General features: G+C 31.6%; 1 protein-coding gene and 1 non-coding gene across 8 annotated transcripts in view; both read right to left on the reverse strand.

The window, feature by feature from the left end:
- The window catches only part of MIPOL1 (mirror-image polydactyly 1), a 321,422-nt gene that overhangs the window by 261,467 nt on the left and 43,675 nt on the right, over positions 1–16,280 (reverse strand). For 6 of the 7 annotated variants that reach the window (XM_055309236.1, XM_055309237.1, XM_055309238.1 and 3 more), the window contains exons 2-3: positions 11,016–11,154; positions 10,352–10,430 (exon numbers count right to left, since the gene is read on the reverse strand). The exons of the other annotated variant lie outside the window; for it this stretch is intronic. In XM_055309236.1, the coding sequence (XP_055165211.1) occupies positions 10,352–10,370 (19 nt within the window). In that variant the 5' untranslated portion in view covers positions 10,371–10,430; positions 11,016–11,154. The remainder of the gene's footprint in view (positions 1–10,351; positions 10,431–11,015; positions 11,155–16,280) is intronic. 7 annotated transcript variants of the gene reach the window in all.
- On the reverse strand, positions 2,801–2,953 carry LOC129499602 (small nucleolar RNA SNORA62/SNORA6 family). The gene has a single exon (XR_008662422.1). It is a non-coding gene; the product is annotated as a small nucleolar RNA SNORA62/SNORA6 family (small nucleolar RNA).

Genomic DNA, 16,280 nt, shown 5'->3' on the forward strand with positions numbered 1-16,280 from the left:
AGGGTTATCATATTTCAAATTATCCACTGGTTAGCCATGAAACTTATTTTACTGGATTTTTGTCATTTGTTTTATTATGAAAAAGCTATTTAAAGTGGTGGTACTAAACCAAATTTTAAAAAGTGTTTGTTTCATCAAGTTTGAATAGTCAGGAGCACATCAACATTCATTCTATTAGGGAAGAGAACAGATTTCTGTGTAAGAACTGAATTCCATCATAATGTTTCAGATTCTAGATTTTAATATCCTTTGCTGTATAAAGACCATGAACACAGTATAATAGTATAATCTCCTAAAGCTTAGGCTACCTAATTAACTTATGAACATAACACATAAATTAAAGCTCTGTGAAACTTGTATCATCCTATTTAAACCATTACAAATAATATCTAGGTTGACATAATTGTGAAAACTGTCCTCAAATTTTATTAACTAACATGAGTGGTCTTTATTTCTTTTCTGCCTCAGTGATATGAATTATTTGGCTACCTACTATACATTTCTAACCTTTTCAGCCTTTCTCAATTTGTGTGATAAGAATAATTTATATAAAGTAATTAAAATAAGAATAATGAACTTGGTAAGTCTTAAATTTCTACAATTGCAAGTAAAACAAGTTTCATAATTATCTATTTTTTGTTTGTTAAGTGCAAACACATACTGACTGCCCATGAATTCAACAATTTCATAAATCACTTATGGATGCTAACTTTCCCAGTAACATTTGTTATTGGAGAAAAAAGAGAAAAAAGACAGAATTTCATCTGTGCTTTTCATTTTATTTACGGGCATTTTTAGATTTGAAAAACAAAATAGAAGAATCACCAGTCAGACACTAAGTGGAAATCACTGAAACACAATGTTAGTTCTAATGGATGGATGACTGTGTTTGGTCTTTTGAAACTTTGAAGTATAGGTAAGTCTTGATCACACAAATTAATAAATCCTAAAGCTGGAGTTAACAATAACCATTACACCCAAATTCTGCAGCTTAGCCCAGCCAATTTTTCAAAAGGTCAGGTTGTGAACTGGAGAAGATCAGGGAGGTCCACCGCATAGCTTTGTTGCCAGGCATCTCTCGTCTGGATTGTTGCAGGCATTTATTAGTATTCGTCAGCAGACTCAACAGAGCAAACAAGAAATTCAAGCACGAATAATAAAATGAAATGCTGCTATATAACCCTTTGTCATTCAGCAAATATGGGACTTTTTAGCTACATTGTTCCTAAACCTGGGTTACTACTTTAATTTTTCTCCACAGTGCTGACTGAATGAGTATGCATGTGTGTTAAATGCAGAGCTCCCCTAACAACTGCAGGACTGCCATTTAATCTGTTGGTAGATGGACCATTTCCTGTGGGAACCCTAGCTATGATTTCCAGATCCACCAAATAAATCTCAGATTAAGATTCCAAATGAAACCTGCCTTTGGCAGATAAAAAAATGTCAAGATGGATATAAACAGTAAAATTATAAATTATCTAGGTGTTGCATGACAAACCAATGTTCAATTTTTTTTTGTTGACATGTGCCCAGATATCAAAACTATATGAGACATTCATCAAATGTCACACTTTCATAATATTGGAGGCATCATTAAAACTGTTTGACTAAGGACCTCAAAGTGTTTAAGCAGTAGCTCAAAAGTATATTTGTGCAAAGTAGAAGAATAAATTTACATATCAGCAGCAGCTCATAAGGGATGGGTAAATATTCTGTTTATCTCTCATTGTAATTCAGGTTACTTTAAATACAAGGTATTAGGAAATCATTATACTCTATATGGCATCATTACATAACTTTCTATGCAAATGATGTGTGTTTTATTCAAATCTACCATTTGTTTCTCCAGGAAAAAAACAAAACACAAAACCAAAAAACCACAAAAGCATAGAAGGAAAAGGTAGGGGACTCCCATTTCATCAATCAACCATGACTACTATACAAGTGTATTGTTGGTCAGTTATAGTATCATCAGCCCCATATTAGAGTTACCATTTATAACTTTCTTAAAAAGCACTAAATCTGAAGCAAAAACAAGCCTAAGTAAAAAAAAAAAAAAATAATGTTTTCATTTCAAATGACTTGGGGAAAGGGAAGAGACTTAAGGAAAAAAAAAGGTAATAAAAGACCAATATAGAACATCTTAGCAAATAGCCTGTTAAAAATGCAGAGGAAGTCTCTACTGCATTCTCAGGAGATCACGTATTGGCTTTTTAATGAAAATTTTTGTTTTGTCTTTGGTCTTCTTACCTGGACTAATGCAGCCTTGTCCTGGCCTTAAACTCTATACAGATTGACTAAATATGGGCACTGAAGATTTCTAAAAGGAAACAATCAGATTTGCCAAACTGAAATCATTATTTTTTTTAACTCTAAACTCTTAAAAAAGGTTGTGTATAAAGTTTCAGTGACTACAAATATGCAACACTTGACTTTTAACAAAAATTCAAAAATATCTAATCTACTTAAAATAGGAATTCTTTCCAGTTATAAATTCTTTACACTTAATCTGTGGAAAGAATCCAGAATACTCTATACTCCAAATCCCAAATGTTTATACACAAGCCCAAATTTTAAAGATGATGTATTCGTTCTATCTTTCCTATTGTATTTCCCCTAATACATGTTGGTTCGAGAAAACTAATGCTAAATTAAACCCCACCTATTCTAATCTGATTAATATTAATCTGAAAATTTTGAATGGGAGGGAGAAATAAAAAAGACATTAATTAAAGAACGAAATAAAGGTTGTTAATGCTTTATTTTTTCCTTTTCTTTCTTTATTTTTATTTTTTATACTTGTAGCAAGAATTACAATCAAACTCTACTCATTGGATCAGAGACCCCTGTGGTGTTACTGAAAGACTTGCCCCTCTAGTAGCACACTACCTACACTTGCAAGCTCATGGTCAGTCAGAGGCCTCAACTCCAAGCTCTAATAATGTGCATGTACTTAATCTTGATAAATCAAGAAACATTACTATATTTTGGTACATGTCAAATTACCTTAGGTACAGCCAGTGAAACCATTGAAAAAGAGAATTTAATTTTAATTTTAAAAATATTTAATTAGCAAAAACTAATATATTCAGTATCTATTCCACAAGTATAATTTTATCAATATGAACATCATTTTTAACTCTTCACCCACTAGCAGCATCCTGATTTTATTTTTTTTTATTTTTATTTATTTATTTTTTTTAGCATCTTGATTTTAAAGTACCAGAAAGTTTCCGTATGTGAAGACTAGACTTACTCAAAAATTAAAAGTCAAATAGGATTTTTAAAAATAAATACTTTTAATTTACACCTTATCAGTACAATTTCACTCTTTGGCATAAAATTATTGAATCTACCCCAAAGCTCCAGATTAGAATATTTTTAATTCAGTCATTTAGACTATGAATTTCAAAATTTTGTAGCTATTTGTTGTTTGCCTTTTCACATTCTCAAAAAAAAAAAAAAAAAAAAAAAAAAACACAAAGAAAAACTGCATCTGAAACTACTCCCTAAAAGTTAACAATGTCCTACATGTTAGGCTGTTCTGAATTACTTACACACACACACATACAACTCAAAACTAGTGAGGAAATGTAGTCACATCAATGCTACTCTACAAATAGCCAATTAACCTGGACCGACTGTGTAAATGGCTATAATTTCAGTCTATACACCCATGTATATTGATTCAGATCTCCAAAATCAACCAAATGCCAGTACACACTCAGGACTTTATAGTAATCATACTAAAGGTAAAAAAATATAGCCACTATGGAGACCACAATGGCTACCTTAAATATAATTAGCTGATATCCTAATTTCTAAAAAAAATTCAAAATTCAATGTTATATTAAAATTTGTGTTGTACATAGGTGGTCCAGGAAGTGCTCTAGCATGAACGGGCCATAACCAGAAATCGATGAGGATTTTTATCAAAGACCTCAGAATCTTAAGGATGGTGAACATAAAGCAAAAAACTTTTGAAAATTAAAGGTATTTTTTTTCTATTTCAAAAAAAAAATAATGGTTTCCTGGCCACAAATAAATTTGCTAGAGCTTATATATAAAAGTAGAGTTTGATTTCCTTAAATCAAAGAAAAAGTTACAAGCTGTATAAAGAGAGGATCATACCATTAGTACAGAAATAATGGGGGAGAATTAAAACTATTAAGAAAAAAGAAATTTCCCATCTGTTATGCTTATTATTAATAATTATCATTTTTATAAAATAAAGTGCCAAAGGTATATTAAGAACTCCACATGAAGAGTATAGCCTGAACTGATTTAAAATAATTAAAAACAAAAACAGAAGGTAAGACTCCTATTATCTCACAAACTTCACCCCTTATTCAGAATTTATGGGTAGGTTCATTAATTGTAGCAAATGTTCCCCTATAGTGGAGGATGTTGATGGTGGGAAAAGTTGTGTGTGTGTTAAGAAGGTGGCTAAGGAACAGGGGATATAGTGGGAACTCTACACTTTCCTTCACAATTTTGTTGTGAACCTAAAATTTCTCTTCAAAATAAAAACTGTTTAAAAACTGCCAAAAAATAAAGAAAAAAAAATAGAATTTATGGCACAAATTCACAAGTGTGAGTTATTCAAATCAGAAACAATGAATCTCAAAGCATAGCTCATAAACTTTATAACCAGATAGAAAACTTAAGTTGTCCTTGTAAACATTTTTTTACTCCATTTTTTAAACTTAGGCCAACAGTAGTTAATGGAATCATTAATATCATACTTAGAAAAAAAGGTGTGAAGAATCCCATTTAAGTTATTTAAAATAAGATAAACTTACTTTTTTATGAAAGAGAATAACCCCATTCTTTTAAGAGTAGCCTTAGCATTTCCTCTGTAAATGAATCAACCCTTGTTGACCAGCTGCCAGTAGTCCTAAAACCACTCTTCAAATATCCTAGACGGTCATGTGTGAGATGCTACCAGCACCCTATTAAGTTAGGTCATATAGAGATAAATAGTAAATTTAATCAGACCTAGGACATGTTCTTTTTTAACCCTTCTATGGCATATGGAAAATTTAAAAAATGCATTTTTAAATTCACCCTTGCCAAAAGGAAAAGAAAGATAGGCGTGGTGCCACTACTCTGAAGATTTTTATTGCAATTGAGATTTCAATGCAGCCAAAATTAGATTCTACCCTAAATGAATATTATTGATTTTATATTCTCTTCTAACAAATATAAACATACTAAATACAACCTACACTACTTTGAAAAATTTAGTTCCTAATGGTATTGTGAACATTATATTTGAAAAGAATATTTTTATAAAACTAATAGTAACCATTTCAAGTACTGTTGTTTCGGTTTCTTAAAAGTCTTGAAACTTTTTTACAGACCTACCTTTCACAGCTGGGTAGAATAACAATAACCACCACCACCACCAATTATTTAGGTCCTGTAAAATATGTTAACAATCTTTTTTTTTTTTTTTTAAAGCACGTGTAGAAGACCATCACCACCACCACACTAGTGAAAATAATTACTCTCGTATGTGAAATACAGATTATATAAACTCATTTCCTTTTTCAGATGTTGCAGTAGAGCTTTTAAATACACAATCCCTAATCTCCAAAACAGTCCAAAAGGAGTTATCTCCCTATTCTAAACACAAGAAAACTCAGTACAATTACAAAATTTGTGTCCAAGTCCAGGTAGGTAGTAAGTAGAAGATTAAAAAACCTAAAATCCATGTCTATCTAGCTCCAAAACCTGTTTTTTCTATTTTAACATTTTATGAAATTCTTAAGTGCATTGGTTCTCTAGCAAAATTTACTTTCTGCTATGAAACAAAAACATATTGCAATAATTTCTAAGGAAAATATACCATTACTTAATAGAAAGCCAATTATTAAATACAATTCAAGTCCTGTAATTTAACAGGGAATGATTAAGTATCTAGATTTCAAAACACTGAATGTCAAGCAGTGTCTAATCATAATGCCTAGGAATCTTTTTTCCTACCAGCTATCTTGCTGGTAGAAATAGATGGCCATTCTATGCAACTCACCATTTCCTTTTTCTCTGCCTTAAAAAGAAAGTTTATGAAAATGATATGAAATTCTACAAGTATATTTTAGTTACAATGATCAGACATTTAAAAGCATGCTAGATGTTTCTCTGTAGTATTTTTAAAGATGTCTCACCTTAAAAAATGCTCGCAAATCATGCAATAGTTTGGGATATAATTCAATTACAGAACAACAGATGGACAAAAGGTAAAAATAATACATACTTTGTGAAAAGACAGAAAGACAGATGAACCAATAATAAAAGAGGCTGATGGTGGCACACAGCTTCCAAATGCCAAACAAAAATAAACAGTATTCTGACTCAACAAGAAACTAACAAATCACTGACAAGTTACCTTTTGCTGGGTTTTAGTTATTTATTTTGCTCCATAGAAAAACGGTAAGAATCATGCTTACAAAAGATAATTGTTAGTTTAATTCTAAAGTAAAGAGGACAGTTGCTTTTTACTTAAATTCAGCAATTTAAGATTTTTAAAATATTTGCTAGCCTCCAGTAAATGACAGTATGAAAAGACCTGAAGCAGTTCTAGCAGTGGTTTTTCATCTTGAGTTTCAAATGAATACAGTGATTCAAAATCATGTTTGCTTTCTAAGTTTAAAAGTAAATAGTTTAAAAACACAGGATTCGTATAGAAATTGAGATAATATATGTAAGTGAAAATAACTTCTCTAGTATAAAATACATATTAAATATAATTCCCTAAAATAGTAAACCTAAAAATCATATTGAAGAAACTTGCAAAATTCATAGGTTTTTGTCTGAAGCTTCCTCAAGCTGTATGATTCTTACCATTTTTTGGCTTCAATTTTGAGGTAAGAAATATTATAAATACAGTAGACTTAATATTTAATTTGGGTAGGCACAGTAACCTTTTTTAACCTATCTTAGGGAACACTGACCCCTAAAGGTTCTAAATTTAAATAAGTTTCACAATATTCTAAATTTAAATGGCATCTGGACACCATTTTTCCCTATATTATTGTAGATACATACACTTATGGCAGATATGCTTATTTATAAATATATAAGCTATTTTCAGTCGACTGTTGAGCACTATAAACAACTGAACCACATTTCTGCCAATTTAATAAAAACCACCAAAATTTAATAAGAAATATCCAGAAAATTATCATACTATTCCAAAAAATTACAACAGACTTCCAACCCTCGTGCCTTTTTCTTACATAGTTAAGTAAATAATAAGTAAATGTTTAAAAGAGCGGGGCAACCAATCACATAACAACTTACTCTGGGGGGCTAACTTTACATGCATCCTTGATTATAACACTTCATTTTTTTTCTGAAAAAGCAGAAACAACAACAAAAAAAGAACCCTGACAAAGTTTTCACAAAAGGGAAAACATCATTTACTTCTTAAGAAACTAGAAGATATTACCAATGCTTACTTGGCACACATGTTGATTCACTTCCCAACAACACAACTTTAAATTTCAGACATTTAGAGTAAAAACAACTCTTCAAGAAACCTGGACAAGTTTTGTAGATGCCTTCATCCATCCTACCTACCAACCACAGCTTTACATTTTCTAAACTGTCAATAATGACAAAAAACAAAAAAAGTAAATTGTTCTGTTGACATTATATACCTCATCAACTCAGACTTCAAATATCTCAGCAATGTTTCTACACTAAAGTTAGATAAAGAAGAGCCATTTTACAACCCTTATAATAAGATTTGTAAGACATGCCACAAAGACATGTCTATGTAACATAAGTTTTTAGTGCTCTATTTCTTAAAAAAAAAAAAAAAGTAAATATGAAGTAAAATAATTGATTATCCAAGCAGGCTATGAACACTAGTATAAGACAGAGCTTTGAAGTAATCTGTGCTTTACAATAAATCCTGTGAACCCTGATGTCAAGGCAATGACCATGTGAGATTTTAAATGTATCAATTATCATAAAACTCAAAGGATATTACATATACCTATTTAATTTTATGCCTTAATAATGTTTCATTAACAAGCCCTTTATATAAAGGAATGTCCTATTCCTACTTCTGATGTAAAAAAAAAAAAAAAAGCCTGAAAAATGCAAATTTTCTTAATGATGTTTCAGTCACGTCTATTGTGGTCTGTGCTTTCTGCAAACTATTTATGCATCTATGTCTTCAACCCTAAAGCCTTCTTTTCTCTAAGTGTCCAAGAGCTTCAGCAGCTCCCTTCCTTAACTTCTTTCCTGGTTATTCTATACTTATGAGAAGTATTTCCTCCACAGCCTGTTGCTTTAGATATATTAAAAATAATTCCTTTGGTTCCATAGAGATCCTCTGTCTATAATTTGAACAACATGATTTCCTCAGCAATGTGACCTCTGAATAGGGAACATAAATAACAGGGGCATCATTATTTACTTCCTCTTTTCTTATTATTGCACATAAATGGAATAAAAACTGCCTTGAGCTCTTGGAAAGAAGAATGTTTCTTGTTTATTTGCATAAATGAATAAAAACAGCTACAACAAATTAGTTCCCAGCTTCACACCAGTACAAACTTGAATAGAAAGCAGACTGAAATTGTCACAAAGCCCATTCACTAAAAATATAAACTTTGAATTAAATGCCTCTACCTTATTCAGATATAACCTGCTATTACTTTGTACACAATTCAGTTACTTGGATTCTAAACTCCTAACAAGCAGCTTAGAATCACAAATTAGAAGAGAAAGCTTGCTAATGGCGACAAATTTATAATAAGACAGAAATAAAAAACAAATGCAGAAAGCACAGCACCTTTCTATAATTCAAAAGAATGTAGAACTATTATTTAATAAAATGATAACAGAATAGTACCCCAAAATGGCCTTTAACCTTCTGAAAAAGGTAACTGTGTGGTTGATATATAGGGAAGAAGAACCCTAGTGGGGAAGGGAGAATCAAAAAAGGAAATGTGTGCAATGTTTTGGTAACAGTCTAATTTTTTAAACATAAAATTTAGAGGAAATAAAAACAATGTACACAGAGATTTAAGCCTTCAACTATATGCAACACTATATTCAGAATGGTTAGTTTCCTAGGGATTCCAGATTTGCAAAATTTTATCTTAAGAGACCTCAATTTAAAAAACTTAACATTTTGGCAGCCCCCGTGGCGCAGTGGTTTAGCGCCGCCTGCAGCCCGGGGGATGATCCTGGAGACCCGAGATCAAGTCCCACATCGGGCTCCCTGCATGGAGCCTGCTTCTCCCTCTGCCTGTGTCTCTGCCTCTCTCTTCACTCTCTCTGAATGAATAAATAAATAAATCTTAAAAAAAAAAAAACCACACTTAACATTTTTTAAACCCCTCTCTTTATGGCTCCCTGATATCTTACTCAACAGTGCCCTGCATGCCTGCCCTATTTACCTGCCCTATTTACCTGTGTGTGTGTGTGTGTGTGTGTGTGTGTGTGTGTGTGTGTATGGATATGTATCTATCCATCCATCTACCCATCCTCTTTTTTTTTTTCAGGCCATCTCTCGGTCTTGTTATCTTTTAGACTACGTTTCCATCTCTGGCTATTCTCTCCCTTTGCCTATGCATTTTGTTCTGTCTCTCTCTGGTAGGGTCTCTTTCCGTCTCCCTCTGCATATCTGTCTGTGGCTCCACTTCAGGCCCCCTCTGGCTTCATCTCTCTGTGGGTGTCTCTTCCTGAGTGCATGTTTTGCTGTGCACCTGTCTCCACCTCTATCTCTGTATCCGAATGTATCTTGGTCTGTTTCTCTGTGTCATCTGTCTGTCTGTCTATCTCTGTATATCTTCTATTTTCCTTCACTGTTTGTCTCTTTTCCTGGGTGTGTGTGTATGTTTTCCCCTGTCTCTGTCTCTTTCTCACTGGGTTTCTCTTCCTCTGGTATCTTCCTGTGTGTATCCACATGTGTGTGTCTTTCTCTCTGTGTGTGCTTCCACATGTGTGTCTGTGCCTCCCTCTTTGACTCTAATATCTCCCTTCTACGTCTGTGTCTCTTTGTGCTTCTTTCTCTGCAATGTGGCTCTCCCTATGCACCTCTCTCCCAGTCATTCTCTCAATCTCCCGTCTCAATCACTTTGTTTATATGTTTCTTTCTCTCTCCCTGTGTATGTTTCTTTCTCTCTCAGCATCTCTTCCTCTGTATCTTTCTTTGTGTCTCTTTTGCAGTATGTGGGTCTCTTTGTGTGTGCTTCCTTCTTTGTATGTGTGCATGTGCGCTTGTCTGCCTCCATCTAATATACTGCTTAGAACAAACACACTGCATTCAGTGCCTTGAACTAGCACCACACCTGGGGTTTGGTATTAATACCTTAAAAGTCCTTACCTTTTGACCAGTCCTCCATTTGTACTTCTGTTCTTGTTTGCTCTGGCAATGTCTCTGGTTTTTACTCCAAGATTTGAAGCTAAAATAAAGCCAACTCTAGATAAATAAACTTAAAACAATATATCAGAACACACCTAAACCTTACCTTTGTTTAACAGAGAATTTACAGGATAAATGGTTTTCTAAAACATTTATAATGGGACTATTAACTGTATATTTCAACAGATCAAATTGAATCTTTTTTCTCAGAAAAAGGTTCTTTCTTTCACACTTCTATTTTAGTAAATACAGCTCAGGTTAAGCTTCCAGATATTCTTGCTCCTTTGGTTAAAGAGTCATTCAATTTATTTAAATCTTTTTGAACTCTAACAATTTAAGAAAAATAAAACTTATATCCTATACGTCATAAACTTTATATCAAAAATTTCAAATTTATTGATTTGAATTTACAATGTATATTTTCATATAAAATATTTTATACTTGTAGAAGTCAATAAAATACTATTTGAATTTTTTAAAAAAACAGAAAGACTATTATTAACTTATGGAATTATTGATATTTGTCTTGCATTTGTTTTCATAATAAACATGACAAAAGCTACACAAGGTTTGTTGTGGGGTTTTTTTTTGGCATGCTTTTTAAGGAGAATAAAATTTGATTTACCTCACAGCTAGAACTCTGTGTTCTTTTAAAAAGTCCTCAAATAAAGCTGTAGTAAGCTTCTCCTTTTCCAATTTTCTTTAAATATGTTGATCTGGAGTTGGCAATCTTTTTCTAAGTTCCTCATTTACTTTTGGATTAGCTGAAAATATAGGAAGTTATTAATATCAAAGAAATATGTCCCAGTCAATGAAGCCATTTCCCTACATATTGCCCAAAAAGGTTAATAATAATTGCAGTCTTTTAATAAGAGATTCATATAGCAAGACATGTAGAAAATACAGTCTTTAATAACCTCTGGAGTATTTTAAAACATGTCTTACAGGCCTTAATGTGCTTAGTAATATACTATTTAAAACCATAATTTTATCCCTCTGCAATATACAGTCACTCTTCCTCATCATTTACCCAGCTAATGAATGCCAGCAATTAGTAAAATGTAATCCCATTGCACAATCATTTTAATGCTTTTAGCACTCAGAAAAGTAAACACCAAATTAATACTGCTCAAGCCATATCAGATCCTAGTTGGAAGCAAGCAATTATAGTTCAGCTCCTCAGGTGTAATTAAATGATTGAAATGATTTAGTTCCATAAATGCAAGTTAATTCATAAGCAAGCAACAAATATACTGGGAGTAATTACAAGAAACATTGACAGTCTAAGCAGGGCTAATGCTTTTATGAGGCTGATATAGTAAAATGCTGCCCTCTCCTGGGCATGTAAGTGAATATCTCAGAGCCAAATACAAAACAAAAACCACCTCTCCAAAACCTAACTTTTAAAAAGCTACAAGAAAAATAATAACAACCAATATATCAATTTGATTTCATTCCTTATACAAAAAAATTAACATGTAGTTTATACTGTGATCATTTCTACACACCCTGGTTATTAATGCTTTTTCTAGCCAAACTCTGAATAGGAGTCCCAAAACATACCAGGCAATTTCTATTATGTCTAATGAAACAAAATGATTTCATACAGAACACTGACAGACTGCAAATGAAGCTTCTAGTACCGGTCTAGACTACCAGGCCAATGCCTATATCCTCTCATTGGTAAACCCTAAGTGGACCATTATAGATAATAACTAAACAAGCTTTGAATAAGTCTAAAATTTTCAAGAATAATAATCTCTGAAAAATATAAAATACTGTTATTATAGCTATGCATAATGGTCTAAAATTAATTTTTAGTGAACTTTAATAATGAAAAACTAGAGTGCTGGTGTAATATCATTATAAGCACATTTGAAAACAAAGAGTAACAGGTGGTACATAAAATAAAATGCATTCTGGTTTTACTTAACACCATTCCCAATTTTTTTACTTCTTCAGGCTAAAATTCAGAACAAAGTGACTTGTATACCACTCAGATGGTTCTTAACTAACTACTCATGCTAAACTTTAAGAAGCTTTTTTATTATACATTTAAGTTATGCTACAATCAATAAATGTATTAACACATATGTATTTGAATCACTAAACCCAATCAGAATCATTCCTTTGTCTATAAAATTGAATATAGTCTCAAATATTAGCAACATTAAACAAATGCTTAATTCTCCAATAAATGCAAATAATACCTGAAGAGGATAATGTTTAACATTACCAATATTTTTGTGGAGGGGGGGAAACATTATTGTTCTTCTGATACGCCTTTGAATGTGTTAAAATAACGATGTTTTAAGTCATATCTTACCTAAACTATAAAAATAAAATAAACCAAAATATTAAAAAGTCCTGCCACTAAGTTTAAAATGTACAGCACATTTGCTTTGCCCTTGATGTCACAGTCTTATTTTTCAATTCATATCTTGTACACTGTAAGTTAATTGCTTTTGGAAAGTACTTATTATTCATGTAAAAATTAATGTGCCAATGTGTTCAAATCCTCTTAAATGACCATTCATGCATCTTTCTTCTTTAAGTACCAATGAAATCTGTCAAAAGACATCAATGCAAAATGGTCTTAAAGAAAGTTCTAATAGAGATTTTTTTTCTGCTAACACAAGATTTTCATATTCACCAACTTTACTTAAATTCCATTAATTTTTTAAGCTACTTTTAATAAATTCACCAAGTAAAATTTTTAGGCCCCATAGTCTGTCATTTGTGTTCCAGCTGACATTATGAATATTAATAACAGTGTTATCCTGATTAAATAGGCTTCATATGAAATCCCTGTGAATCCTATAGCTCAGACATCTCATTTTTCCAACTCTTTATGAATTTGGATTCAGACATTAAACTGGAAAAATCTTAAAAAACAGATTTAATGGCACATTTGCATATTGGCAAGCAAAAATTAGATGTTCTAATGATTCAAATAATTACAACTTATATATCTATATATTGTAAAAGGAATAGAAGACTTCTGTAAACATGCAATATGTTTTATACTTCTATTCATTTTAGGATAAAAGATAAGACTAATAAAATACTAACTCCTTTCCTTAACTTAAAGATTTGGTATCAAGAACTTGTTTCAATTAAAAATTATATATTCATGTTAAGACTAGCTGGATGGTTTTACAGCAGACATCTGATAGTCTCCTTAATCAAAATACTATCTTATTATACCACAGTCAAAATATAATTGCTTTATTATTACTAATGTATACCAGGTAACAAAATAAAATCAATTTCCAACTAAAGTTTGTTTATAAGTTGTGCTAGAATAAATTACCTAGGTTAAAAAAAAAACAAAAACAAAAAAAAACTTTGATAGAACATACCACATCAGCATCTGTTAAATTAAGACCTTCTCCATCACAGATTCCTAACCTCATTGCTTCAAGTTGTTTTTAAACTTCAAAGGAAGTGGTCTTATTATGTAGAAAAAAGGAAAAATAAATAATAATTAAGGAAACTGGATACCCTTTTCTCTCTCTAGCTACGTGGGATTCTGAATGTATCCACCAAAATTTCCTATCTTCACCCTATCAAAAAAATTAAGATGGAAAAAATTTAAACAAACAGCTCTATGATCTCAAATGTGACTTGACTCTTTATTTACTCAGCAGTAAAACACCTCATGAAACAAAATTTGTTCTTTGACTAGTCTAAAATTTCTAATCTACCTAAAAATTATAAGTGATTCTCACATTTCTCCTTTAAAATTAAAACAATGCCTTTTTGATAGTAAAGCATTTTATTTAAAAACAGGGTTCATCCTTGTAACAATACCCAGGATTTGTAAAAACTTATTTTAAATAAGAAATGCCTTTCCTACCTTCTTCCACAAAAGCCTTATTATAAGCAAAGGTTTTTTGACTGACTTTGTTTTGGTTAATGGCATTTTTTTTCATAATACATCTTTAATCACAAATTTTATAAATTGAATCCAACGATGTCAAACTCGGAATCATTTGTAATATGGCTTCATATCCAACCATAACTAAGAACCTCCAAATTTTCTATTTCCTAGTTGAAAAAGTTGAGATAATTTCTGCATTGAAATGATTTAATTAAAAGACAAAAGGAGAGCACTGTATTTCTGAGAGCCCGATATTTTATCACGTAACTCATCATACACAATATATGCATATGTTCCACTACTGGATTTTCATCTTATTAGACAAAAGTCTCCCAAACATTCACAGTTCCCAGCACATTCTCTTCCAAATAGAATTCCTTGCCCTCACTGTGCCTGTCACAGCCCATTCCTTACTCAGCTCTAGACAACCCAAGTTCTTCAGAGCCAGGGAGAGCAAGGAGAGGTTTAGGGAGAAAGGATAAGGAATAAAAGAGGTTCCACTCCATAGCTATTAAAATTTAAAATCCATATACTATTTGACCCCTCAGTTTTACTATTAAAAATATTTAGAAAAATATGTAAAATAAATTTTTATGTACAAAGACACTCACTGAGGCAGTATTTGTTAATAAGGTCTTGTTATACTGAATTTCTTTGTTTCTTGAATTTACCAAGCTTATTCTTGCCTCAGAGCTTTTATACTTACTAGTTTCTCTGCCTAGAATTCTCTTCTCCAGCTCTCTACACTATTGTTCTCATTATTTAGTCTGGCTGGCTGTCTTTCTTTCCTGCTTTTGCCTGGTCATTCTACCTAAAGTAAAAACTCTTTTCCCAATCATAGTTTCATGAAGGCAGTAATATAGATAATAAGTTGTTTAGGTTTTATTTCATTGTGTTTGATATATCTCAACCAACTACATATATTTAAGCTAATGCAAGCAGAGCCCTGGATTTTCTCCTTCATCTGCATTCTTAGAAGCTATTTGGCATACAGTGTGAGTACTCAGTATATATTTGATGGACAGACAGGTAGATGGATGGATGGATGGATCAGTGACTAGGAGAAAAACAGACCTAATGTAAATGATCCTCAACAGAAAACTGGTAAAATAAAATGTGGTATAATCATAAAACAAACCTATATGGTTTGTATCATACAAATGCACGCATGTACTGTGTGGAAGATTCTTTCAATAAGCATTTATTAAGCACTTGTATATTATGTGTCAGATACTATCCTAGGAGATAGATATAAAATGATGAATAAGACAAATTTCCTACCCAAAATACATCTTTAGCCAAAACAATGCAGGCACAAAGCATAAATACAGCAAAAATAGAGAAAAATGTAAAATTATATTTACATATGCATACATGCTTGAATAGGTGTAACAAAGAATACACAGGCAATTATAACTATTGAAGAAAGGACATAAGAGTTGAGGTGGGGAGACAGGAATGAGAGAAGGAAGTATTTTTAGTTCATTTTATATCTATCTGTATAATTTGATTTTTTAAACATGTACATGTATTATTTTTAACTTAATAGTTAAATATTAATTAATAACCTTTGAATTGAATAGGAAACTTTGAAATTATTTGTAACTATTATACCTGAGAGATCTAAAGTGAATAAAAAGGACATAATCTTTGTGACTCCTTTGAAACTTGAAAAAATTGTTATTACCTAATTAATCTTTTATAATTATATTTTATTATGGTTGTTTACTTGCTTGCTTGGTTTGAGTAGAGTAAAAAGTTAAAATTAAACTACTAGATAATAGGAATTTTTTGGAAAAGCTTAAAATGAGTTTCCTAAGAGGTATGCAAATATTTCTTAAAACAACCACATTTCTTTGTTCAGTCAGGGACTATTTATAATAGTCTTAGTGTTCAGGATTTTAAGGTTCAGAAAGTTTATATTAAAAATAACTTTTTCTATATTATGACAATTGTAGGTTTGTCTCACATAGTTCCCTGTGCTATATGCTTTAGTAATCAAGAAAT

This window comes from Nyctereutes procyonoides, unplaced genomic scaffold (assembly GCF_905146905.1).
Source record: "Nyctereutes procyonoides isolate TBG_1078 unplaced genomic scaffold, NYPRO_anot_genome, whole genome shotgun sequence".
Taxonomy (NCBI): Eukaryota; Metazoa; Chordata; class Mammalia; order Carnivora; family Canidae; genus Nyctereutes; species Nyctereutes procyonoides.